The sequence below is a fragment of the Chiloscyllium plagiosum genome, chromosome 40 (assembly GCF_004010195.1).
Source record: "Chiloscyllium plagiosum isolate BGI_BamShark_2017 chromosome 40, ASM401019v2, whole genome shotgun sequence".
Taxonomy (NCBI): Eukaryota; Metazoa; Chordata; class Chondrichthyes; order Orectolobiformes; family Hemiscylliidae; genus Chiloscyllium; species Chiloscyllium plagiosum.
In genome coordinates this window covers 1,654,813-1,682,170 of record NC_057749.1, presented here as the reverse complement: position 1 = coordinate 1,682,170, position 27,358 = coordinate 1,654,813, and the positions used below count along the sequence as shown (strand labels likewise).

Below are 27,358 nucleotides of genomic sequence, written 5' to 3'. Positions count from 1 at the left end.
CAACTTTGGATGTTTTATCATATACACCAGGCAAATGACAACAAAGACCAGCACACAGCACGTCAATACAAATAACTAACGACAAAACTGAAGTCTGTTATCTGCCAAACCAAGGGAAAAAAAGACTATTATGTTCAGTAGTTATGATAGAAATAATGCAGTCCTTTTTGCAAATAACCAATGTAATTTTTTTTTAATATTAAAATAGCTTTGATGCACTACAGAATCTTTAAAACACTAGTCACCAATTGTTTAGGATGTCTGACATTGGACACCACCTCTAGGCTTTTGATCTTCTTCATATACCTCCCCACGATAACTTCTATGCTGCTCTTCTGAAACAAATTCTGTTAACTCCACAGGTTCCATGTCATCAGTGATCATTAATTCTTGACGTGGTGGAAGCAAATCCTCCAACATTGCCAGGTCTTGTGGTGGAATCCAGCCATACGGAGGAAACTTCACCTGCAGATGAGGCAAGAATAAGTAACGACTAAAAAAAAATCAAATCTTATCTTCAATAATCATTGCATGCAGTGATGATACTTACTGAGAATTGAATGATCAGCAATCCTTTCTCAAATGGATCTCTATAAATAGGCATACCTTCATTACGAACACATTTAAGGCTTCCAACTTTTATAACTTCACCTAAAAAAAGTTTAAATAAAATTAAACTAAAATACCAGATCACTGGGCTAAACTTACTGATTAAAAATGCAGAGGGCACGAGACTGGGTGAGGAAAACCATAAGAACATTTGAAATAGTAACAAGATTTGCCATTTGACACCAAACCCACTCTGCATTAAGATTATGCACTTTCCTGCCTTTCTCCATAACCCATCTATTCCCTTGATAAAAACATATCTACCTCAGTCTTAAATGTATATGAGGACTTTGACCCCACAAGTAGCAAGTAGCTTCAAAGACTCAACTCTCAGCCCCCATCTCAGCCTTGAATCGACACCCCTTTATTTTGAGACTGTCCCCTCTGGTCCTAGACTCTCCCATAAGGAGTGTGTCTATTCAGCATCCAGTAAGTAGAGTCCCAACCAGTTTAGCTTTGTCATGGGACAATCCTCCTCCTAGAGAACCTTCACTGAACTGCCTCTAATGAAATAAAATCTTTCCTCAAATACGGGATCAAAAACTGCTCACAGAACTCCAAGTCTAGTCTCACAAGTAACCTGAGTAACAGCCAACATTCCATTAGCTTTCCTGGTTACCTGCTGCACTTGTGCACCAGCTTTGTATTTCATGCTGAAGTAACTCCCTGTCCCTTCAACAGCTTTCCTCAGTTTTCTAAATAATAGTTTTGTTCTCCCTTACAAAATGAATAACTTCACATTTTCCCCACATATTTTGCTTGCCAGAATAACTAACATCTAAAGTGTTTGCATCCATCTTGCCATACCAATATTTGTGTGTTGTCTGAACATTTGGCTACAAGAGGTTCTGCCCAGTATGTATCCTAGAGTAGTAAGTGAGCAATGAGGCATTTTAAACAGAACAAATACAGAAAAAGAGTGAATACATTGAAAGATGGGATTTCAGGGAATGAAAGAGCAAGCTTGAAAAGTAAAAGGAAATATTTGTTTAGTAAGGAGATTAAATAAGGCAGGCCTAAGACAAAAACTCTTTAAAAGTATATTTGCACAAGTCATTAGTAACAATGATTTGAAGCAACAGACAACCATGCGGTGGTGCAAGAGCAGCCAATGTCAATTTTCTTGACATTTCAAAAAAAAGTGATGAATTTCAGAATATTAGAACCAGCAGTAGGATCAGAATTGTACAGCTCATTATTCACAGATGGCAAGTTTAATCAGGACCTAGGAACATGAATTGCCCATCTTGTAATTTTTGTTATTCCAATAAATAGTGGTCAATCTGCATGATAGCCTTGGTTCTTCAATTGCCTAACAAAAACCCTTCTCTAGAGCCCGTTAGTTGGAACAGACTAACTACAATGTCAAGAGTAGCTAAGGTAACAGCGGTGTCTGTAAAGGCAAAGGGGCAAGCTACAATGTTATATCAGTTAGCCTTTATTCTGATGTTGGTAAAATATGAGTAGAACACATGTAGAAACACTGTCTGAGCTTGTCAAATGAATTTCTTGAGTATACAGCATGTCAGAATACACAAGAAAAATCAGGAAAACTAAAAGGGGACACAAGCCAGCTTTGGCAGATGAGGTAAAGGAGAATCCAAAGAGATTTTGCAAGTACAAGGTGGCAAAAGAGTAAATAGGGAGAGAACAGGGACTCAAAGATCAACAAGGTCATCTATGTGCAAAGCCACAAGAGATGGGTGAGATTCTAAATATTTCTCATCAGTATTTACTGTTGAGAAAGGTATGGATGCAAGGGAACTTGAGAAAATAAATGTCTTGAAGAGTGTCCACATTACAAAAGAGGTGTGCTGGAAGTCCTGAATGCATTAGATAGATAAATCCCCCAGACCTGAAGTATATCCCTGGACTTTGTGGGAGACTTGGAGTAAATTATGGAGCCCCTAGCAGGGATATTTGTATCAACAGCCACAGGTGAAGTGCCCAAAGACTGGAGGGTGGCTAATGTTGTGCCACTATTCAAGGTTGCAGGGAAATGCCTGGGAACTACAAACCAGTGAGCCTAATGTCCATGGTGATACGTTACTGGAGGGGATTTGTAGAAGCAAGGATTCATTTGAGATAGTCTGCAAGGCTGTGTGGGGGAAATCATGTCTCATGACTTTGATTACATTTTTTTAAAGGGGTAACCATAAAAGTGGATGAGGACAGTGCAGTGGATGGTATCTACATGGACTTTAGCAAGGCCTTTGACAAGGTACTGCATGGGGGGTTGTTCAGTGATGTTAAATCTCAGGTTCCAGGGAGAGCCAGCCAATTGGTTACAAAATTGGTTTGACAGTAGAAGACAGCATATGGTAGAGGGCTGGTTTTTCAGACTAGATGCTTGTGACCATCAGCGTGCCACAGTAACTGGTGTTGGGTGCACTGAGATTCATTATTTATATAAACAATGTAGATGAGAATTTCAGGAGGTATGGTTAGTAAGTTTGTGGATGACACCAAGATTGGTATAATGGACAGTGAAGGTTATGTAGGAATGCAGCAAGATCTTGATCAACTGCACCAGTGGATTGAGTGACGGCAGATGGAGTTTAATTTAGATAATTGCAAGGTGTTGCATTTTGGCAAGGCAAACCATGGCAGGACTTAATAGTCAAATGTAGAGAGCTGGGGAATGTTATAGAGCAAACATATGAGTACAGGTTCATAGCTCCTTGAAAATTGAGTCACAGGTAGACAGGGCAGTGAAAGTGACTTTCGGAATGCTAGCTTTCACTGGCCAGGGCACTGAATAAAGCAGTTGGAATATTTTGTTGAAGCTGTACAAGACTTGGTGAGCTGAAAATGCGCAGGTCAGGCAGCATCCAAGGAGGAGAATTGACCTGCTGCGCTTTTCCAGCAACACATTTTCAGCTCTGATCTCCAGCATCTGCAGTCCTCACTTTCTCCTACAAGACTTGGTGAGGCCATGTTTAGAATACTGTGTGTAGTTCCAGTCACCTGACAAAAGAAAGGACACTAGAAAAAAGTGCAGGAAAGGTTTACAAGGATGCTACCCGGACTGGAAGGTTTGAGTTGAGAGGTTGGATAGGCTCGGACTTTTGCCATCCTGGAGCTTAAGAGACAGGGATTACCTTATAGAGGCATATAAAATCATGGGGGACATAGGTAAGATAGGTAGCCATAGAATCAGAAACTTACAGCAGAGAGACAGCCCCTTTGGTCCAAACTGGTCCATGCCAACAAAAGTGCTAACTGCCTTTCCCTGCACTTGGTCCATATCCTTCCAATCCTGTCCTATTCAAGTATTTGTCCAAATGACTTTTAAATGCTGCTAATGCATCTGCCTCAGCCACTTCCACTGGCAACTCATTCCATATGCAAACCACAGTGTGTAAAAAAAAGTTGCCCTGCTGTTCCCATTTATTCTTTCCCCACTACCCATAAGCTGATACGCCTCCTTCCAATCCTCTGGTACGAGTCCCGTGGAGAGTGAGGAAGCAAAGATCTTCGCCAGTGGCTTAGCAATCTTTTAAAATTTCTTTAAAATCTTAAGATGTAACATCAGATTTAGGGGATTTAGCAGCCTTCAGCCCAATTAATTTCACTCATCCTTTTACTCTAGGGATAGTTATTGTATTATTTCCTGCTTCTCTTTAGCCCTTGATTATTTAGGATTTTTGTAAAACTTAAAATGTCCTTCACCATAAAGACTAATGCAAAGTATTTATTCAACTCCTCAGCCATTTCCTGGCTCCCCATTATTTCCTCAGTCTTGTCATCAAGGAGACATGCTCATTTGGCCTCTGCCATTTTATATATTTAAAGCTCTGACTGTATTTTTAAATTACTTGTTAGTTTGCTTTTTTCCTTTGTCATCTTTGCTGGCTTTTAAAACTTCCCCAATCCACCGGCTTACATTAAATTTTACCATGCTATCAAATTGAAAGGAAAAATACATATAATCAATAACTTCCTTGGTTAGGGGTGGCACAATGCCTGTGGTTAGAACTGCTGCCTCACAGCACCAGGGACCCAGATTCAATTCTAGCCTCCGGTGACTGTGTGGAGATTACACAGTCTCCCAGCGTGCACATGGCTTTCCTCCAGCTTCCTCCCACAGACCAAAGATGTAGGGGTTAGGTGAATTTGCCATGCTAAATTGCCCATATTTTTCAGGGATGTGTAGATTTGGTGCATTAATTAGGGGAATAGGTCTGGGTAGGATACTCAGAGGGTCACAGTGTGGCTTTGCTGGGCCAAATGGCCTGTTTCCACATTGTAGGAATCCCTACATAGAATCCCATGGTAGGTTTAAATCCTTCTTAGAATCCTTCCATTTCACTGAGATAGATTGTAACTGAATCATGAAGTATTTTCTTAAATGTCTGCAACTGTCCCACATCTGTTTTTTCTGCTGAGCACATTTCTCAGGTTCCTCCAACCAATTCTGCCCTCATTCTTATGTAATTCTTATTTAAGTTCAGAACACTTCTTTCCAAGAGTTTCTCTCTCACAAACTGAATACTAAATTCTACCATGTCATGGTCATTGTTCCCAAGGTAATATTTTACTCAAATCATTTATTAAACTTGCCCCTTAACTCATTAGTCAGGAGATGTGAAAGGTTAAACAAATTTGAAATGCTTAAAAAACTCAAATTGCAGTGACAAGATAATACCACTCACCTTTATATAGGAACAGGAAATAATAAAAAAAATTAATAAGTTATGCATAGTAGATGGTAAAACAGAATTATTTTAAAGTCTGTTGTATAACTCTGAAGTTTGTGCTATTGCAAATGAATAGAAAATAATTGCACCAAATCAAACTTGAGAAAAGGCAATAAAGCTTTCAGTAATATTACCACTTGATTACTTTCTTAGCATTGTAAAGGCTCTGAAGCAATGTTGGTATTAACCTGGCTTGGAAGAAATCAGCAATGTCCTTCTGTCAAGTGTTCCTATTGTCCTTTTAAAACCACATAAAGCTTCCACCAGCAGGATTTCAATTTTCATTACCAAGTCATTTCCATGCCTTTGGAATACATCATGGTCCTTTTGATCAAGCACAATGATAACATCGCCAGGTTCTAATCCAGGCTCCTGATCTCCCTCTCCACGGAATGTTATCTTCTGTCCGTCTTGCATACCTAAAGATATATGAAAATAATTTGATGACATGCAATTAATTGATGTGCATACCAGCTCCATGAACAAACATCACAGCATCTTTCCTGAACTTATTTTACCTTTGTCTACATAGACTTCAAGTATTTTTCTCTCTTTCACTATTTTTCGTCCATTACAATTCTTGCAGCGGTCTTTTGGATTAATCTGTTCACCCTGTCCATGGCATTCTGAGCACATTGTCTGAATCTGCTGCACCATTCCAGGTCCAATTTGTTGTACATGGATTTCAATCCCTCTACCTTTGCAGTTTGGACACTTTTCCACAGCACCTTTCTTGCCTCCAAAGCCTGTGTTTAAAAAAAAGCATTAAATATGGAATTATTGCATTTTCCTCATCATAGTAATGTAGAAAGTTTACATACTGGGAATAAACTTAACATTAATTGCTTTCCCGCTCCTTTAATTTCATTTGCTACTTCCTTTTGACCACAATGTCTTGCCACCTGTCAAGCCTGCTTTATCATTCAATTATATAAAGGCAACTAGTGACTTTGCTTTGTCATTAATTTCCAGAAATCTTAATGTTTGTATCATAAACGCAATGATTATTAATAAAACCTGCAGTTTATCAAAAAAATCAAAATACATCGCTGGTTCATTTTTATCCATGCTAGAAATGACTTCCTCAAAATTCCAACAGATTTATCAAATACTATCCTTTCAAATCTTTTAAATATCCAGTTATTACATTTCTAGTAATAGGAAACATCTAGAATCTGATTGCATTTTTCCTCCATTCTTAAAATAATGGGGTTACAATTGCTAATTCCCAGTTTGCAGGAACCTTTGCAGAACCTATTAAGTTTTGAAAGATAACTACCAACGCATCCAATAGCTCTAGCCACCTCAATGTGAAGCTCATCGGGCCCATAGGCTTTAAACATTTTCAATCCAGTAAATTCTTTTTAAATACTACCAGTTCACTAATAACTGCATTGGAGCTCTTAAGATTTGTAGCTTCAGTTGTGGATGAGGTCATTGACTTGCTTGCTGAGCTACTAAGTTTGTTTGCAGATGCTTTGCCACCATACTGAGTGACCCCATCAGTATACCTCCGGCGATTCGTTTGTGTTCTGTCCTGCGTGCTATGTGTGCACACTGGTTTGCTGAAGTGGGTGGCATCAATTCTGGTTTTGTTTCATTGGTTGGTACAAGGGGTCTAAATCTACAAGTTTGTTAATGGAGTTCAGAGTTGAGTACCAGGCCTCCAGGAATTCCTGTGCATGTCTTTGTTTGGCTTGACCTATGATGGATGTGTTGTCCCAGTCAAACGGGTATCCTTCTTTGTTAGTGTGTATGGGCACAGGTGATAGTTGATTTTGTTGCTTGGTGGCCAGTTTCATATTAGAGTAGAGTGTGGTGCACCTCCAGACCCACCCCCTTCCCATTTAATCACTCAGCCCCCCGGCCCACAAGCCTCATTCCAATGAAGGGCTTATGCCCAAGACATCTATGCTTCTGCTCCTCGGCTGCTGCCTGACCTACTGTGCTTTTCCAGCACTACACACTACTGATCTCCAGCATCTGCAGTGTTCACTTCCTCCTGGTTAGTGTATCAGATGGCTAGTTTTCTTCCAGTTTGCCCTATGCAATGTTTGTGGCAGTCTTTACATGATATTTTGTGTAACATAGGTGGCTGTCGTAGTGAAGTTGCCAGTTTCCAGCGGACTACACATTTTGGATAACTACTGTTTTGAGGATGCCGTATAGGTGTTGTTCTTTGCCTCTGCGCAGCTCCAGAGTCCTGCAGTGTGTTACAGCTTGCTGGATCAATGTTCTGATGCACTCCATTTGTGGATGTTGGGATGGTTTGCTGTTAGAGTACTTGATCTGTAAGGGTGGCCTTTCTTGTACATGGTCTGCAGCTCACAGTTGGCCTTGTGTTCAACCATTACATCCAGGAAAAGAAGTCTGTTGTTGTTCTCTTCTTCTTTGGCAAACTTTATGTTGGTGGGGATGTTGTTTATATTGACGGGTTTCTTCCAATTGAACGCATTTGGCAATGACAAAAGATGTCATCCTGTAGCAAATCCAAAGTTTAGGCTGGATAGTGAGAAGGATTTTAGTCTTTGCATTACAGCTTCTGCTATTCATTCTGATAGTGATCCCAAGGGTGTTCTGTTGATTTATCTGTATACCTAGCCATTGAAGATGAAGTGGGTTGAGAGGCACAAATCCAGTAGGTTGAGGGTGCTGACCTTGCCGATGGTGTTGGTGTTGTTGAGTGTATGCATTACTGGTCAGTTTAACGGCAAGGCTAATGTTTACCTTGGCTATGGAGATGTCAATGGAGGTAAATAGTGCAGTCATGTCAAATGAGATCATAACCTCATCCTCTTCTATTCTAGAGCTTTTAATGTTGAACAATTTTTGGATAGAGTGGATTGAGCTGTTTACGAGGTGTTTCAGTCTCCATTGTTCTTTTGCTAGTCTTATGTCAGTGTACCCTGAAGTGAAACTATGGGTCTGAAGGGGACCTCTGGTTTGTGCGCCTTGGGGAGTCCATAGGAGGGTGCGCTCATGGTGTCCATAGGAGGGTACTTTGTCAGATGACATTAGTTTCCCATTGTCAGGTTAGTCTGAACATTTTGCACCTGTCGGTGTCTGATGCTTTGGGAAGGTTGTTAGCTCAGGGCGTAGATGAGATTGTTGACTTGCTTGCTGAATTGGTAAGTTTGCAGATGTTTTGTCACTATATTAGGCAACATCAGTGCAGCTCTGGATTCAGTTATTTTGTAACCAATCTTGTGAATTCACCCATTTTGAGTAGATTTTTCAGGGTAGCTGCAGTGTGGTTTTCCAGTTGTGTTGGGTCTGTCAACATCTATTGGTAAGTATTGGTATCTACTAATGCTTGCTTTTTCTACATATTGTGCTCTTTATGATAGTCATGTGCCTCTTGTCTGCAGATAAGATTACTGTTCTTGTTTTTCCTAAGTCCAACTAGGGCTTTCCTCTAATGTGGTGGAGGGTGTTCCACACATTTTCTAGTTAGTGTTGTGGCTACTTTAGCCTGATAGTTTGTTGGGTTCCTTAGAGTCCATTGTTTCCTTTTAGAAAATGGAGAGTAGATACTAATGCCACCAGGAAATCCATTCTATCGGCATGTGATTATAGTTCAGTTTTTGTACCATGACAGCTTTTTTGGTGTGAGTAGTCAGACAGACAAGTGCCTAATTTGTCAGTGTTGTTGCTGTGAGAGTTTAGTTTCTCCTGTAGGGCCAGTATTTTCCTTGTCTTGGTCTGGTGTTGTTTCATGGTGATGGCTCATTCTAGTGTTCTGGTCCATTCATGATCCGTATATAGCAGTCTGCACCTGTTGTCCTGCTGTCCTGAACTTGTGGGGTGTTGAGAGGTGACTTGTATTTTGTACTGTGGTAGTACCTGTTTTCGGAGACATTTATGTAGGAAATGAAGTTGCGCACGGTGGAACTCTATCAGATGGCATTAGTTTCCCATTGTCAGACTAGTTTGAACAGGTTGCACTTGTAGGCTCATAGTTCTGGGACAATTTGTAGCTCTGTTTGTGGATGATTGTTGACTTGCTCACTGGAGCTGGTAAGTTTGCTTACAGACATTTAATCACCATACTAGGTAACATCAGTGCACCTCTATTAAAAGTTAGTGTTTTGTCCCACTTGATAAGTGTCTCCTGGTTTGCTGAATTGAGTGGTAGCAGAATGCTACAGGTAATGATTCATAATGCCCACAACCACCTTCATAAACGAACAGAAAACTGCACGCCATAAAAATTCCAACCCGACGGACCATGAATGGACCGCAACACTCAAACGAGCATCACCATAATGCAACTGAAGACCAAGATAATGAAAAGGAGACAGTGAGGTCTGCAGATTAGATTAGATTAGATTATTTACAGTGTGGAAACAGGCCCTTCGGCCCAACAAGTCCACACCGACCCGCCGAAGCGCAACCCACCCAGACCCATTCCCCTACATTTACCCCTGCACCTAACACTACGGGCAATTTAGCATGGCCAATTCACCTGACCTGCATATTTTTGGACTGTGGGAGAAAACCGGAGCACCCGGAGGAAACCCCCGCAGACACGGGGAGAATGTGCAAACTCCAGACAGTCCGTCGCCTGAGGCAGGAATTGAACCCGGATCTCTGGCGCTGAGAGGCAGCAGTGCTAACCACTGTGCCACCGTGCCGTGCTGGAGATGAGAGAGGGCAGACGAGAGGACTTAGTTCCTGATGAAGGGCTCCAGCCCAAAACGTCAATTTTCCTGCTCCTCGGATGCTGCCTGACCTGCTGTGCTTTTCCAGCAATAAACAACCAAGATAATGAAAAGACTGGCCCTACAGGAGAAACTAAACTCACCCGCAGCAATGACACTGATCTCGGATAAGGAATCTGTCGACCGACCACTCAGACACCAAAAAAGCTGTCCTGCTATGCAGACTGAACTATAACCACCGATATGCCAATAAAACTGACTTTCTGGGGCATTAATATCTATTCTAGAAACAACAGACTCACTGAAGATACCCAACAGACCATCAGGTAGACAAATCACAAAGCTAAGCAGAAAGAATGAATGGAACACCCTTAACACTTGCAGACAAAAGGCACATGACAGTCATACGTATAAATGCATAATATATCAAGAAAGCTAACACTGCTAGCAGACACTGATACTTATCAATAGATGACAACAGACAGCACCACAACTGGAAAACCACATTACAGTTACCCTAAACTACCCTAAATTACAGCCCTTACCACTATTCAGCCTAAACTTTGGATCCGCTATGGGGATGACACCTTTGTTATTACCAAGTGCACTAAATCAGGACAAATCCATCAAATCAAACATCCTCACTAGCATAAAGTTCGAGAACAACAGACTTCCCTTCCGGGACATAATGGTCCAACACCAGCACCTCCTCGAATGCAAGGCCATGGTGAGGTCCAGACCAGCAAATACTGCAAGGCCATGCATACAGATCAAGTACTGAACTACAACAACAACCATCCCAATACCTATAAACAGAGCTGCATCAGAACATTGTTCAAGTGAGCCGTAACACTGTAGCAGCCCAGAGCTGTGCAAAGCCGAAGAAGAACACCTAAACAATGCCTTCAGAAACAATGGTTATCCAAAAAGCATAATCCACCGAACTCTACACAACAGGAAGACAATATGTCCAGATACACTGGTTACCCTGCCATGCATAGAGGACATATCAGAAATGACTGGACTATTCCAACCCCTAAGTATCATGGTAGCCCACAAACTGACAAATACGCTACAACAGATACTGATGCAATATTAAGGATCCCACATCCACAACCAACATATACAAAACATGTAAAGACTGCCACAAACATTATACAACGCAAACCAGAAGAAAACTAACCATCAGGATACACAAGCACCAACTAGCCATGATCAACTATCACTTATATCCTTGCAAAGAGAGACACCAATTCGACTGGGACAACATACCCATCCTAGGGCAAGCCAAACAGACATGCACAGGAGTTCCTGGAGGTCTGGCATGCAACCTGGAACTCCATTAACAAACATTTGGAGTTAGACCCCCCCTTACCAACCACCCACCTCAGCCAACCAGGAAAGCAAATAGCAGGCAGGACAGAACACCATGCTTCTCCGGAGGCACACTGATGTTACTAGTATTGTGACAAAACATCTGCAAAAAACTTACCAGCTCAGCAAGTCCACTTCACTTGCTTCTCAGCTTCACACGTCTTATTTCTGCATCTTGTAGTTTCCCTATTGTCCACTAGAAATGCTCATATCCAGACATGTAAGGGACCCACATTTGTCCTAGCTACATCTTTTCCTTTTCACATTGCAAAAGCTCTTTCCTTTGCTGTTTGCCTTCATATTTGTCACTAGTTTACATTCAAATTTTCTTCTTCCACTCCTAAATAATTTCTTGGTAACCTTTTGGTGGATCATAAATTTCTAACCTTTTTTTTCTCATCCTCATGAACCCATAAAGCATGAATACAATCCTTAACACTTATGTAAATAATTTGATTAACTTTTCCCTTTGGAGTAAGAGTAACATATATAAAACAAGTCTGATAAAATGAACTATGTCCCCTGTTCAATTGTCTCCAGTTCCTGGGCTTTTAGACTACTACTACCACCACGTGTTTTTTTTTAATTCTCTAATTTGCAAAGTTCTATTTCTCCACCTTCATACTGCCCTGAATTTTATCTTCATTGCTTCCATGAGTACTGCTATCATCTTGAGTTGAAATCACTCCTTTTCATCTCTAACTACTCTAATGAGCTAAGGTCTTACCATCAGTGAAGAGTTCCTGCTGCAGAACTCAATCCACCATTCCAGAAACAAACCTCCCCACTACACCATCTGTCAATCTATGCAATGCTATTGAGCTGTCAACATCTCAGCTAATTGGATAGATGCTAGCCAGATTTTCAATGTTGAGTTTTATTTCAAGGTCAAGCCAAATAAGATTGCATACTCACCATCACATTTATCACAAATTATATTTTTCTTCAAAGCCAGTTTCCTTGTGGCTCCATTGTACAGATCCTCAAGTGAAACAGCCAACTGGTGAACAACATCCTTGCCTAGACACAAAAATGCAACCACGACAAATAAAACTATATTCAAAGGCTGACACTGATTTTTGCAAGAAAAATGTTTGGTAAGTACAGAGGAACATTGATTAGCCAAACAACACGGGCAGGGTGTATTTTGTCAGGTAGTCAAATGTTTGGACAATTGAATGCTGGACAAGAGTTGGGACCTTGCTGGATAGTCCGAAATTTAGATATTCGAACGCCAAATAATAGAGGTTCCTCTAATTAAAACAATGCTTTCCTCCAGTATGAAGCTAATATCAGAGTTAAGTTTGTTGACATACAAGCAAAACATTGTCAACAGTTCAAGCTGCCAAACTAGCATGCTTGGAAAAAAAGTCCTACATTTATATTTGAGTTACTTAACTTGGCTCCTCCGGACACTTAAAAAGTCAATTTTATGCAGTTACCCATGGTTTCTATAATGAGGATTTTTTAAAAAATGGATGCATATTGAATTTAAGTAATCAAAAACCAGGGCTTGAGATGGAAAAATATGCTTAGACCTAGTGTCCTTGGCCTAAATATAGGCACACAATGAATCTTGAAATCAATTTCAAATGGTTGAAAGCTTCCATCTTTTTGTATAGTTGCATATTAGATTATCAAAGCTTGCACTCAAATTCTTAACCAATATTTTATGGACCAGTTAGACTGGTTTGACAAACTTGAAAACACAAAATGCTCCTGACCAAAGAACGAAGAACCACTTACAGGTGATTAGTTGGCAAGTACTCAATGCATGAAACAGATCATATACAAAAGACTCCCAGACAAATCAAAAGTATGTTGCTTGCACCATAAGCTGCACACAAAGTTCAAATATAGGTCAGTGGGATTCCCAATACTTAGTGAGAACTGTAGTTTTGTTATGGGTCACAACTCATGTACAAATGCTAGATAAAAGCACATGTTGCACAGGTTAAAAAAATTGGTGGATTATTGAATAATATTGAATATTATGGAAACACCTTTGTGATGTATACCAGAGACCATTTCCAGTGTGAACCTTACACCTATTTGTAATGACAGGTAATATTCATTATTGTATTTTTACATACTGGAAGATTATATAACCACTTTTTAAACTGCACATTTGAGGGGAAATAAACTGAAGACTTATTGTAGTAAATGGAGAAGAGAAAATGTGTTCTTTAGATTTGCTTAATTTTAAACAAACTCACTGATTTCAACAGTAAAACAAGTTGAGTTACAGCAAACTACAATAGAATCTAGATGGAGCTTAGGCCTTCATTAATTTCTACTTGTAGCCCCCCACACTGATCCAGTGAAGCTCAATGGGAAGTCTAAGGAATACTGACATATCTTTCAATTAGACACTTTACAGCCTTCTGATTTCAAAATAAAATTCAACAGCTTTCAATCATAACCTACACTCCATTTTTACTTCAGACATTAGTTGCCACTAATTATTATTTGCCATTTTTGCACTGACTCATTTGTTTAATTGCCCCCTAGCCACCAAACCCTGTACATTCAACCTTTTTGTTATTTAATCACACCTACCTTCCACCCTGCCAAAGCTTTTGTCCTTTCCTCCAGTATCCATTTTTCTGCCTCTGCTTTTGTTTAAAAGCTATTGAATTTCCAAAATTTTCATAGTTCAGATGAAAGGTCACATGCATGTTAATATTTACACTCATTTTCTCTCCAAAACATTGCAGGGTATTCCTACTATTTCTTGGATTCCAGCATCTGCAATATTTTGCAAGATGGAGCTCCCTGGAATATTAATTTATGTAAAATAAACAAGTGCTAAAAACTGCATGACTTCTAAACGTCTAAGATTTGAGTTTGGGCAAATGGAATACTATATAGACAAATGGCTAGAAATTTTGGGCTTCTGATAAAAATATATATATTCTTAAGTGGCAATGTTACTCACCAGCCCTGTCTTTCTACAAGACAAATGAGAGAAATTTCTCCTCCCTTCCCAAATCTTTAACGAACTAGGGAAATTACTTCATGTACCTCTTTTCTCCCTTTGCATTCTGCCACCACCACCAAAGAACATGTCGAAGATGTCCATCGGCGAGGAGAAACCACCACCCCCTACTCCTCCTTCCTTAATGGCTTGTTCACCACCTTGGTCATAGAGATTTCGCTTCTTAGGATCTGACAAAACCTCATAGGCTTGTGATATAAGCTTGAACTATTGAAAAGAAGCAAGAAAGAAGGTAACTAGAAATGAACAAAAGCACTCGAAATACCTACTGTAGGTGCAAACATTTCTAACTCAAAACAAAACAGATTTTAAGGTCATTTTATTTTCTGAAATGCTTTCTTTGATGCAGCATGAGGAAAAAATTGGAAAACAATTTGGTTTGCCCAAAAAGCTTTAGTAAAATATCAATTTCTCCCACAAGAATAAAATGGCAATTGTTTTAAAACATCAACATAACCAAAATAACCTTAAACAAAATTATTGGAACATGCCCGGAGGCCAATAAGCCAGGCTACAGCTCTCCAACTGGGCCAACATTCCAAAAGGAGTGGTTTAATGAAGTTTATTTAATAATGAAGTGCCTGGATTGTTGGGAGACTTAGTTACCTATGCAAACTTTTTTTGAAATAAGTTAACTGGTGTCACAGGAAATACTGTATACAGTATCAATTATATTGTTTTGTAATGCTGTAAAAATTAGGAATTTCTCTTATGACTGCCAATTTTAAGTATCAAATTTTGAAAATAATTATAGAAGACCATCACTCAGTAAATCAGTAACCTGAGAGGGATTCAAACAAGCCAGCCATGCAGTTTTAAGAACCATAGGACAGTGTACAAAAAAACAAGATCCAAAATCCAGGTTGTCATGGCCTATCATTGATAAAGCTTGACATTCCCATTCCAAGGCTGTATTGTGAATACCACTAAGCTTTTAAAATGTTTCTCATTGATAGCAGGCATTGCCATGAGAAACATGAACAATTTGAACTGTAATTGTTTCACAGAAGTACTCTAACTGGATGTGAAGTGAACAAAATATTTCCAAACTGTTCTAATTTAAACTGTTCTTTTAGCCATTATTGATTTAATCTCCCAAACCTCATTACCAAGGTATTTACAGTTTTCAGCAAGCCTTATGAAAAGTTAGGTATTGTTAATTCAGATTGTGGGTGTCATTGGCAACCCCAGCAATAATTAATATCTAACTGACCACAAAACAGACTATGGGTCAAAGACTTCTGAGCTGTATGATTCTGCAAAAGATGGTGCAAGTTGCCTTCTTGAATAATTGCAATAAACAATTCAATTGAGGAATTTTCATGATTTTGATCTTAATGAAGGAATTGTGTTACATTTACAAGTCAGGATACGCAAAGCTTAGATAGGAATGTGGAAAGTGGTGCTCCCATGAACATTTGGCCTGCCCTTCTACATGGATGAAGTATTTTTTTACAGTGCAACACAATGTGCTGCATTCAGTACATGGATTTGGGAGGAATTAAATATTTGAGGTGATGCATGGGTTTCAAAGTAGGAGTTTTCATTGGGTGGTGTTGAAATTTGAGCAGTATTGGAGCTAGACCCAAAGGAAAAAGTATCCATCGTATTTCTGACTTGCATCTCAGCTAGTGGAGTGACTAGCACCCAGAGAAATCTTCCCTTCTCTTTTGTGACTACACTTGATAATTTCAACCCCTATGTCAACTCACCTTGCTTTCTCCTCCATTTCACTATCATCTTGTTACTTTGTGTTCATAGGATGTGCCTGTTGCTAGCTAGGCCAGCATTTAGTGTCCATCCCCAAATCCTTTTCCTCCAAACAAACACCAAACATGAACAGCCACTCCCTTAAAAGTTGCTGCCTAAAATGGCCTTTCTAATCCCATTCAAAGATCAAACTACTAGGAACAATCAAGTTCTGGCATTAACTCCATTTCACCCCTTAGATAATAATTCATAATGGATTTTGCAGGACATGCAGAGTATTGCCACAGCCTTAGACCTCCAAAATCTATATTATTTTGCTCTCTTGATTCTGTCTCAGAAACAGTGCTAGGTCTGATTATTTCCAGGTATCCTTCACTCACCTCTAAACTTTCTCTGAACCTACTTTCTCCATTTCTGGGAATGTTTTCTTTCAGGGCACTTGAAATTCAAAAACTTCTATGCAGGATCAGATACTTGTTATGGAGCTTCCTGAGCTGAGGTGCTTCCAAAGCAAGGTTTAAGAAGGTCTGTGTCAATAGTGAGGCTTCTAATGTTCAACTCAATTAGCAAACTAAAGGTTGCAAACAGTGACCAGGGAAAGTGTAGAATTAGTGATACAAGTTGAGGAGAGCCTTTTAATTTGCTGAATGAAAATAATGTTTAATGCTAGAGGGTGTGGAGCAGTCAGCAAAGAAGTTGCAGGTTGATCTGGGTGTTGTTACATTTGGAAACTGATCCCATAGCCACAGATGATGCGGACTGTCAGAAAAAGTAAAACAGGTTCCAACTTCACAGATTTTGGTAGGCAATAAGGCAATGGCAGGAACAGAAACCACTGCTGCAGAGGTTCTAGATATGACAGAATCGCAAGAGATGAGTTGAGCAGAAATACTCATACTAAGTAGGGCAAGTGAGGAGAAATACTGAAGGGGGATATAATAAACAGTCAAAAACGTTAGAGAATTAGAGGCAATTGCAGTCCGTTTTGATGCAGAGGAAGGAATAGAAAATCAGAATGTTGAGTTTTCAACAGTTACTGGCCAGAGGTCTGTCCAATCTAACCCGGTCAACTACTGCTCCATCAGTCAACACCCAACCAAAATAATAAGAGTCAATGACTACAAATTGGCAGTTTAATCTTCTTGCTAATGCTTTGTTTGGGTTTTGCTAAGATCGTAACTTCAGATTAGCATTTCTCATGTGTGAAATCCAGCTTCTGTGGTAACGACTGCACCCGACATGAAAGCACCACTAGATAATTTGATTACTTCCAGTGTGGAAACAGGCCCTTCGGCCCAACAGGTCCACACCGACCCGCCGAAGAACAACCCACCGAGACCCATTCCCCTACACCTAACACTACGGGCAATTTTAGCATGGCCAATTCACCTAACCTGCACATTTTTGGACTGTGGGAGGAAACCGGAGCACCTGGAGGAAACCCACGCAGACACTGGGAGAATGTGCAAAATCCACACAGACAGTTGCCTGAGGTGGGAATTGAACCCAGGTCTCTGGCACTGTGAGGCAGCAGTGCTAACCACTGTGCCGCCCACAAATGGTAACAACTAAGGAGCACAGGTAAAACAGAAATCGATGATATTAGGAGGACACTCCTCAGTGGTTGCAGTCAGGCCTGACAAAGGTTGAGATAGCGGGAGATTAATCAACTCAGATTCAGGATGTTGCTACTTGAGTTTCCAGAGTAGCTATCTAACTTACTCATTAGATCACAAGGTCCGAAATGAGGCTGCCCATTAATGATATCCAGATACATTGTTTCCTAGATAATGAAGCAGACCATGCATATATTCAGCAAAAGGTGTCCAATTCATGGGCCTGGGCTGCAAATCAACAAGATTCACATGATTCCTTGTTAAAGATAATGTAAGGAACTTACTAACATACTGGTGGACAACACTTACCAGAAACAACTACACAACTAAAATCAAACATAACTAGTTGAATCAATCTAAGTATTTTTTAAAGAAACTAACTCACCTACGAACAGTCAAAAGTCTTTCCACCAAAGATGCAATATGGGAGTGTAATGAATAATCTCTACAAGCCTGTATATAAATTCAATACTACCCAAGAAAGATCAGTTTGACTGGTACTTCACTATTAACATGCTATGTCTGCTGGAGACAACTTGTCCCAGATTGTTTAGCAGCATCATCCAAATTCACTAGCTCCACTTCCTAGACAGATGCATGGGGGGTCACCATCTTCCAAGTCCTCCATTAAATATTAATCCCAAAAAGAACCAATGCCAAAGTAGAGACAGGTTCAAAAGCTAGGGGAGGAAGTAAATTGAAGGGAGGTCAGAATTTGAGGTGGGGGAAGATAGAAGGGTACAGTAAATTCAGGAAAAGCAATTTAGAAAGCTTAGTTAAGTCTCAATTTCAGTGAAATAATGGGCATGGTCTACATTTACACTGTAGTTTTCTCAACCAGTTATTTAACAAAAGGACAACTTGGCACAATGTTTCCAAACTCAGCACAGTAAAGCCCACTTCTTGCTCTCCCAGATCCTATTCCTATTAAACTAATGGCCAATCAACCACTCTCCCTGACCCTAACCCTAAGTCTCTATCTTAGGTGACAACTGTCCAGATATTTTGATGGCCAGAGTTGTTGCAAAAGGTTTAACTGCAATTGCAAATTGAAACCATACAGAAATCCCAAACGGGGGACTGAAAATTTCCCTGGCATCTGGAATGCTGAAAAAGCACCACAGTCAAGAGATTTGCGAAGAACCTGACTCACTTAATCATAATAATTAGTTAATCAGAAGTTACAGATTAAAATCTAAGCTAACTCCAGACTAACTATTGAGCCAAGTCCCTTCCTCCTACTTACCACTCAACAAGACACCCTAATTGGCAACCCCACACACTAACAAACCCACTATTCTTGCCTGACCAGTATTGCAGCCCACCACCTGCCATAGCTGACATGCCCCTGTTCCTGGATTAGTGGTGCTGGAAGAGCACAGCAGTTCAGGCAGCATCCGAGCAGTAAAATCGATGTTTCGGGCAAAAACCCTTCATCAGGAATAAAGACAGAGAGCCTGAAGTGTGGAGAGATAAGCTAGAGGAGGGTGGGGGTGGGGAGAAAGTAGCATAAGAGCTTCAGGGCAGAGAAAATGACCTGGGAGTTGCAGTGGAAGAGGGACTCCATGAGATTCATGAGAGAGGAGGAAAACTTCTTCAAGGCAGGCATCCTTGCAAGAGGATTCGCAGTAGGTACTCCCCTGTTCCACCGATCCAAATAGCCATTCACTTATCCTACTTTAAGAGGCTAACCTACATACTCCACACTTTACTATCATCCATGGCCTATCCAAGAGTCACTTATGTCCTTGATATATTGACTACCACCACTGCTGGCAATGCATTCCACACAATTGCTGTTTAAAGAACCTACCTCTGATATCTCCCTGAATTGCTCTCTGTACACCTTAAAATTATGTCCCCTCATGATAGCCATTCCCACTCTGGGGAAAAAGTCTCTGGCTATCCACTAAGCCTCTCATCATCTTGTACACTATCAAGTCACCTGTCATCATTCTTCACTCCAATGAGAAAAGCCCTAGCTCCCTCAACTTTTCTTCATAAGACATGCCCTCCAGTCCAGGGAACATCCTGGTAAATCTCCTCTGCACCCTCTAGAGCTTCCACATCCTTCCCATAATGACGCGACCATAACTGAACACAATATTCAAAAGTGTGGTCTAACTAAGGCTTCAAAGCTGCAGCATTACCTCATGGCTTAAACTCAATCCCCCTGTAATGAAAGCCAACACACCATATGGGTTCTCAACCCTATCACTTTGGGTGGCAACTTTGAGGGATCTACGAACATTGACCCCAAGATTTCTTTGTCCTTCCACACTGCCAAAAACCCTGCCTTTAAACCCTGTAATCTGCATTCAAATGCAACCTTCCAAATTGAATCACTTCACTTTTCCAAGTTGAACTCCAGCTGTCAATTCTCAGCTCAGTTCTGCATAGTCATTGTCCTATTGCAACCTACAGTAACTGTCCACAATATCCACAACTCCACCAATCTTTGTCATCAGCAAACATACTAATCCACCCTTCGAACTTCCTCATCCAAGCCACTGATAAAAATCACAAAGAGCAGAGTCTCAGAACAGATCCCCGCAGAACACCACTGGTCACCAAGTTCCAGGCTGAATCCTTTCCATTTACTACCATCCTCTTCTCTATGAGCCAGCCAATTCTGTATCCTGACAGCCAAATTTCCCTGTATTCCATGCCTCCTTACTTTCTAAGTGAGCCTACCACTCCTGTCTTCTCCCCATTACCTTGATCCTCTTACCAAAGAAGAACATATCTTAAGTACAATCAATGACTTGGCCTCCACAGCCCTCTGTAGCAACAATTTCCACAGAATCACCAAGTGCTGACTGAAGAAATTCTTCATCTCAGTTTTCAGAGGATTCACCCTCATGTCCTAGTTTCTCCCACTTGTGAAGCATTTTCTGCACATCCACTCTATACTCTACAAGCTTCAGTCATATTCCCCCTTCTAAACCCCACCAGACCCAGAGTTCTCAACTGCTCATGACTACTGCTGGATCCCTGGAACCATTCTTGTGAACCTCCTCTGGATCCCTTCCAAGCACATCACTCCTTAGATATGAGCCCAAAAGTGCCTTAATCCATGCCTTAAAAATCCAACCTTGATCCCTCTGCCTGTGCAAATACACACCCCTTTCCATTCTCCAAAATCCTGAGTTATTACCTCATCACTATGACCATCCCATCACTCGCTACCTTCCCCTCCAAAGAAAGTTCATTTTTTGGGGACTTCAAATTTAATTCCTCCAATTCCACCTTTGCACTAATGCAGCTCTTTAAAGTCACAAATGAGATCTTAGATTGTAGCAAAATTAAACTACTCCATTTTTGAGGGAGTTAACCAGAAAGTTCTACTACAGTGCCTCTCCTTGATTTCCAACTAGTTCATTCAGTTCAATCACCTCGTTCAACTCTTCTTGATCCTAGTTGCAGCAGAATCATGTACAATCACTTTTCTTTCTGCTCCAGCACCGATTATCTCTGAAATCTCAAATGATCTGTCTTCAACTGCTTATTTCTCCACTACATACTAACCTTAAGAGATCTGAATTCATGACAGGTTGCATATATATTATGGCAACACTAAACAAGACCTAACCAACATCTCCTAACCCATCCACCATGCCTAAGTTATTAGATTATCTGTTAAATATCCAATACAGGGACAGCAGAAATTTTCCCCAATTATCAGGAAAACTGTCTTTAGGCCCATCATAAACTGTAGGCAGCACAGATTGTGTCTTTCCACACTGTCTGAATGGATCTGCATCCAGGTGCTACAGTTTTCTCCCACAGACCAAAGATGCACTGTTAGGTGGATGGCCATGCCAAATTGCCCATGGCCTCCAAGGATGTGTAGACTCGGTAGATTAGCCATGGGAAACACAGTTACAGGAATAGGGTAGGGGTGGGTCTGTGTGGACCTGATGAGCTGAATGTCCTGCTTCCACACTGTAGGGATTCTATGTTCTGTATGAACAGTTTGTTGTTTGATTTCATCCTTGGCAAGTGCCCAAGTCTGCTGGCAAGCTTGGTAGCATAACTGACTGCAAATGAGCTACCCATCTCATACCTACACCATTAATACCCCTGTTTGCATCTTTAACAAAACCCAGCTTTATTCTATGCCTTAACTAATTTGTTGCTGAAACCCTCATTTAGGGCACTACTTCCCCACTTAATTATGGAGTCCCATATTCATAAACTGGAGGTTATTGAAAACATGACTGCCCTCATCATGACATGCATCAAGCCATAAAATTCTTCCCAAATCCTCAGAATTAAGTGATTTTTTTCATCTCTATTCACAAAGAAAAAAAGATTATGTGGATATAGTAATCCAAGAGGAAGGGTGCAAAATATTTAACAAAATAATAAGGCAGGAGAGTAAGTGTTGCAGGAATTGGATAAGACACCAGGGCCTGATGAATTGTTCCTTAGAATGAAGGAGAAAAGAGACTATATTCTCATCTTCACAAGTAATAGGTACTCAGAATACAAATGCAGTTCCATTATTTACAAAAGGTACGAAAGAAATGCCAAATTAGTCTTACTTCAGGAGTGGGGAAAAATTAATCCTGAGATATTGGATAAACTTACTTAAAAGTGTAGACCAATCAGGGATAGCTAGCGAGGCTTTAAGGGATAATCATGCCTTAATTTGATTTACCTGAGGAAATAACAAGGAGAATTAATGGTTGGTGCAGTGTAAGTGACCTATATGGATTGCAGAAAGGCATGTGATAAGGTCCCACACGGCAAGTTGGTCAAAAAAGCAAAAACCCATGGATAATATGTCCAACCGAATCCAAAGTTGTCAGTAACAAGGAAAGAAAGGGTAATTGTCAATGGCTGCTCTTGCAAATGGAAAACTGTGACAAATGGTGTTTCACAGGGCTCAGTGTTATGACACCTACTGTTTGTTTTATTAACAATTTTGACAAACTGGAGAGCTATAACTGGCAAATTTACAGATGATAAAAGTGATTGTATAGTGGATAGCCATAAGCTCCAAAACGATATAGATGTGTTGTTGGAATGAGCAGGAAAGTGGCAGATGCAATTCAACTGATTACGTGTGGCACGGTGGCACAGTGGTTAGCACTGCTGCCTCACAGCGCCTGAGACCCGGGTTTAATTCCCGCCTCAGGCGACTGACTGTGTGGAGTTTGCACGTTCTCCCCGTGTCTGCGTGGGTTTCCTCCGGGTGCTCCAGTTTCCTCCCACAGTCCAAAGATGTGCAGGTCAGGTGAATTGGCCATGCTAAATTGCCCGTAGTGTTAGGTAAGGGGTAAGTGTAGGGGTATGGGTGGGTTGCGCTTCGGCGGGTCGGTGTGGACTTGTTGGGCTGAAGGGCCTGTTTCCACACTGTAATGTAATCTGATTACGTGTGAGGTAGTGCAAGACCAAACAGTAAACTAGAAAACGTTAAGTGAGAATATACTGAGAGGGGCTAAAGAGGAGAGAGACCTTGGCATGGAGGTTCACAGATCCTTAAAAGTAGGAAGTACAGTTAGATAAATTTATAAAGAAATGCATATGGAATGCTCTCCTTCATTGACAAAAGGTATAAAATACCAAGTAGGGATATAATGATGAATGGATTCTAGATTAGTGGTGCTGGAAGACTACAGCAGTTCAGGCAGCATCAGAGGAGCAGTAAAATTGACATTTCAGGCAAAAGCCCTTATAATGATGAAACTGTACGAGATACTGGTGAGACCACAACTGTAATGTGCACAGGTCTGGTCACTACACTTCGGGAAGGATCAGATTCCCTACAGTGCAGAAGAAGGCCCTTCGGCCCAACCAGTCCACACCGATCCTCCGAAGAGTAACCCACCCAGACCTATTTCCCTCTGACTAATGCACCTAACACTACGGGCAATTTCCCATGGCCAGTTCACCTAACCTGCACATCTTTGGACTTTGGGAGGAAACTGGAGCACCCAGAAGAAACCCACGCAGACACTGGGAGAATGTGCAAACTCCACACAGACAGTCGCCCGAGGCTGGAATCGAACCTTGGACCCTGATGCTGTGAGGCAGCAGTGCTAACCACTGAGTCACCGTGCCACCCCGATGTGCAGTTAGTTCTCCTAGTTGCAACACTTAATAGAAAATTCACTTAACAGAGGGTTTTTGGGAAAAGTGGGGCCGGGGTAGACCATCAAAAGAAATTACTCATGACCGATCAAAAATCACCCAAAAGTCAACTGCAATGAAAGCACAGCCTGAAGGTTGAAATCATATGTATTAACGAAACAAAAGTAAATTTAAACAGTACATTTAAAAACATAAGAATACCACTGTGCCGTACCTCTCACCAAAAGCTGCTCTGTTGGCAGTGGGCATCAGTGCATGCAAAGTACAGCACAGCATCAGTACAAAGTACACGAACTGACCCCCGCTGGAATTGCACTATTGCAAGCGGAGGTAAAATGTTCTCAAAAATACCATTTCCTAATTCTTCGGCAACGTTATGGCCAAATCTCACTGCCAAAACAGAGTTATCCCAGAACTTTAATGCTCTGGAGAGAATGGAGATGATTAATGGAATGCTGCCAGGCTAGAAAACTAACTAGAAGATGATATTTGAGGGGTTAGGACTATATTCTTTGGAACAGGGAAAGCTGAGGGGTGACATGATTGCAACATACAAAAGCGAAAGGGGTAGAATAGACAAGATGAACCTGCTAACCCTGGCAGAGTTCAAAAACTATAGGTCATTGATTCAAGCTAAGTGGCAAAAGGATTAGCAGGGACTGAAGAAAAAAAAAGCTTTACAGTGGGTGATGGGTACCTGGAATTTGCTGCTTGAGTTGGCCGAGGTGAGTTGGCCGAGGAGGCAGACCCCCTAAACTCAAATAGCTGGATTTGCACTTTAGGTACTGTAAGCTGCAAGATTAATTGGTTATGTGCAGGACAACAGGGCTAGAACAGGCATCTGGGCATCTTCAGGTCAGCATAGCTAAGATGGACTGGATGCTCCCCTTCTATTCTGTTATTGTTATGGCTTCTATGGACAGCCATGCTCGTCTAAGTCTGGCCTTTTGAACATTCTAGGTTATTAGTACACTATTAATTTCATGCCTTCACCCAGGATTTCCTCTCAAACCCTCACCTCTCCTTTCAAAAGGCTCCACATCTCTAAGCATTCGATAACTTTATTTACAGTATGTAGGTACTAATGAAAGTTTGGCTGTATTGCCTTCCCTAGTTTCCCCATGAACATCTTAGCACTCTAGGCACTTTCATAGGAGATTTAACAGTCAGCTACATTGCTATGCATCTGTAGTCATGCAGCAGCTACATTAGGCAAACAGATTTCTCTCACTGAAGGGCATTAATGAACCAGGTGGCTTTTTATGACAATAACATGGTTACTATTAGAGCACCCTTTAATTCCACATTTTTATTTAATTCAAATTTCATCTGTCATAGTGGGATTCAAACCCATGCCCCCAGAACATTGCCCTGTGACTGTGGATTACTATACTTGCGGATCTAGCAGGATTCCATCACCTCATTGTTATTATCCCCTGAAGTGGCTCAATCTTTAATTTTGTTCAAGTACTGATCTCTATGTTGGAGTATGGGACATTAAAGGTAATACATCATTACAATCAGTTTAGTACAATGGATTATCATCAGAATCTGCAATTAACTTGTAGACTATAGAATAAAAGAGCCAGGATGAAAGCCTGGGTTTGAGTCTCAACCTCAACCTCGCATATTCATTCCGATCAGACGGGATGTTCTCGAAGTTTCCGGATCGCCAGCGCCTGTCTGATTGCCCGTTTTGTTTTCCTACCTTACCTTCTCCCCTTCGTTGGGGTTTTTGTCGGGGTGATATTTCAGGGCCAGTTTCCGATACGCCTTCTTGATCTCATCAGGACCAGCGTTGGGTTTGACCCCCAGTATATCATAGTAAGCTGTCTCCTTCACCATGGCTACCCTATAAAGTAATTAGAAACTTTCTTTTAAAAACTACCACGCTCACTCAATTATTCCAATATTAACAACGTTCTTCCTCCTGGGATGTAAATGAAACATCGTATAGAGTAACAACACTCAGAGGTGAATAAATATTGTTCACCATCACCACCGCCATTATGATCCCCCCCGGCCCCGGGTAACGCGGCCACTCACCCTTTAATATCGGATCACAGACCGCCGTTTAATTTTTATTATGATTTGAAGCCGAAGCCCACACCATCAAGGAAACAACCTCCGACCGTCTCCAATTACGCGCTCGCGCGACTCTGCTCTGGCCATTTAAACCGGAGCGGCAGAAAATTCTAGATCGCCTCCACCCCCCTGGCTGATGCCACGCCCATTACGAGCCTCTGCCCCGCCCCCTCTAGCCATTTGAAGTATTTCTCGGTCTATGCCCCGCCCTCCGACCGCTTCGACACGCCCTATCGGCCCCGACCCGACCCGATTGGTCCCGCCCAGCTTTCGTCACTGCCCCAACCGTTTTGTCCCAGCCTCCTACCCGCGTGACGTTGGTAGCGGGTTGCCATAGAGATGGGGAAGGTGCTTGTGCTCCCTTGAACTTTCTAGAAAGTTCGCCACTGTTTTGGAACTATCTCAGAGAAGAGTGTGAATCTGAAAAAATGTTTGTGCCCCGAACGAGTTTAAGGAGTGGTAGCGGTTTGGGGAAGGAATGGTTGGTGGTGAGAGGGAAGATGGTGAAAGGGACGGGGATGATGAGAAGGGCAGAATGATGGAGAGGGGAGAAGAGGGCCAGCTATATGTAACTCTTGCCCTGCAGTGTACACCAATCACTTTCCATCACTAAAGTAAACATAACTGAATTGTGGTCACAATCACCAAATCTAACTCCTGGCCAGGTTCATTACCCAGTACCAAATCCAATATGGCATTGTCCCTTGTGGCTTGTCTACATACTATGTCAGGAAACCCTCCTGCACACATTGGACAAAAACCGACCCATCTAAAGTGCTCGAACTATAGCATTGCCATTCAATATTTGGAAAGTCCCCCATAACAACTAACCCGTCCGTCTTGCTCCTATACAGAATCATCTTTGCTCTCCAATCCAATCAAAACCATAGGTTTAGGGTGAGAGGGGAAAGATATAAAAGAGACCTAAGAGGTAACTTTTGTACACAGAGGGTGGTACCGGTATGGAATGAGCTGCCAAAGGAAGTGGTGGAGGCTGGTACATTTGCAACATTTAAGAAGCATTTGGATGAGTATATGAATAGGAAGGGTTTGGAGGGATATAGGCCGGGTGCTGGCAGGTGGGACTAGATTGGGTTGGAATATCTGGTCGGCATAGATGGGTTGGACCGAAGGGTCTGTTTGCATCTCTCTATGAGAGTCCTTACTCAGAGAGTAGTAAGGGTATGAAATGCTTTGCCTGCAACGGTAGTAGATTCGCCAACTTTAAGTGCATTTAAGTCGTCACTAGACAAGCATATGGACATACATGGAATAGTGTAGGTTAGATGGGCTTCAGATTGGTATGACTGGTCGGCACAACATCGAGGGCCGAAGGGCCTGTACTGCGCTGTTATGTTCTATGACTATAAGTCCACACTGACCCTCTGAAGAGTAACCCATCCAGACCCATTTCCCTCTGACTAATGCACCTAACACTATGGGTAATTTAGCATGGCCAATTCTCCTGGCCTGCACATCTTTGGACTGTGGGAGGAAACCTGCACA

The 27,358-nt window shown here is 41.3% G+C and overlaps 1 protein-coding gene across 1 annotated transcript; it reads right to left on the bottom strand.

Annotated features, from left to right (window-relative positions):
• LOC122542451 (dnaJ homolog subfamily A member 4-like) lies at positions 1 to 26,007 on the bottom strand. Its single transcript, XM_043680154.1, has 8 exons — positions 25,814 to 26,007; positions 25,481 to 25,619; positions 14,369 to 14,549; positions 12,260 to 12,364; positions 5,828 to 6,055; positions 5,498 to 5,728; positions 551 to 651; positions 1 to 465 (listed from the first exon to the last, which is right to left on the bottom strand). The coding sequence occupies exons 2-8, from the start codon at positions 25,610 to 25,612 to the stop codon at positions 253 to 255; spliced, it is 1,191 nt and encodes a 396-aa protein (XP_043536089.1). The 5' UTR covers positions 25,613 to 25,619; positions 25,814 to 26,007; the 3' UTR covers positions 1 to 252.
• Positions 26,008 to 27,358: the final 1,351 nt, after the last annotated feature.

Coding starts and splice junctions, on each gene's coding strand:
- LOC122542451 (XM_043680154.1), bottom strand. CDS start 25,612: ATGGTGAAGGAGACAGCTTACTATGATATACTGGGGGTCAAACCCAAC. Junction 14,550..25,480: donor ACCCCAACGAAGGGGAGAAG/GTAAGGTAGGAA, acceptor TCTTTTCAATAG/TTCAAGCTTATATCACAAGC. Junction 466..550: donor TGCTGATCATTCAATTCTCA/GTAAGTATCATC, acceptor CCTCATCTGCAG/GTGAAGTTTCCTCCGTATGG.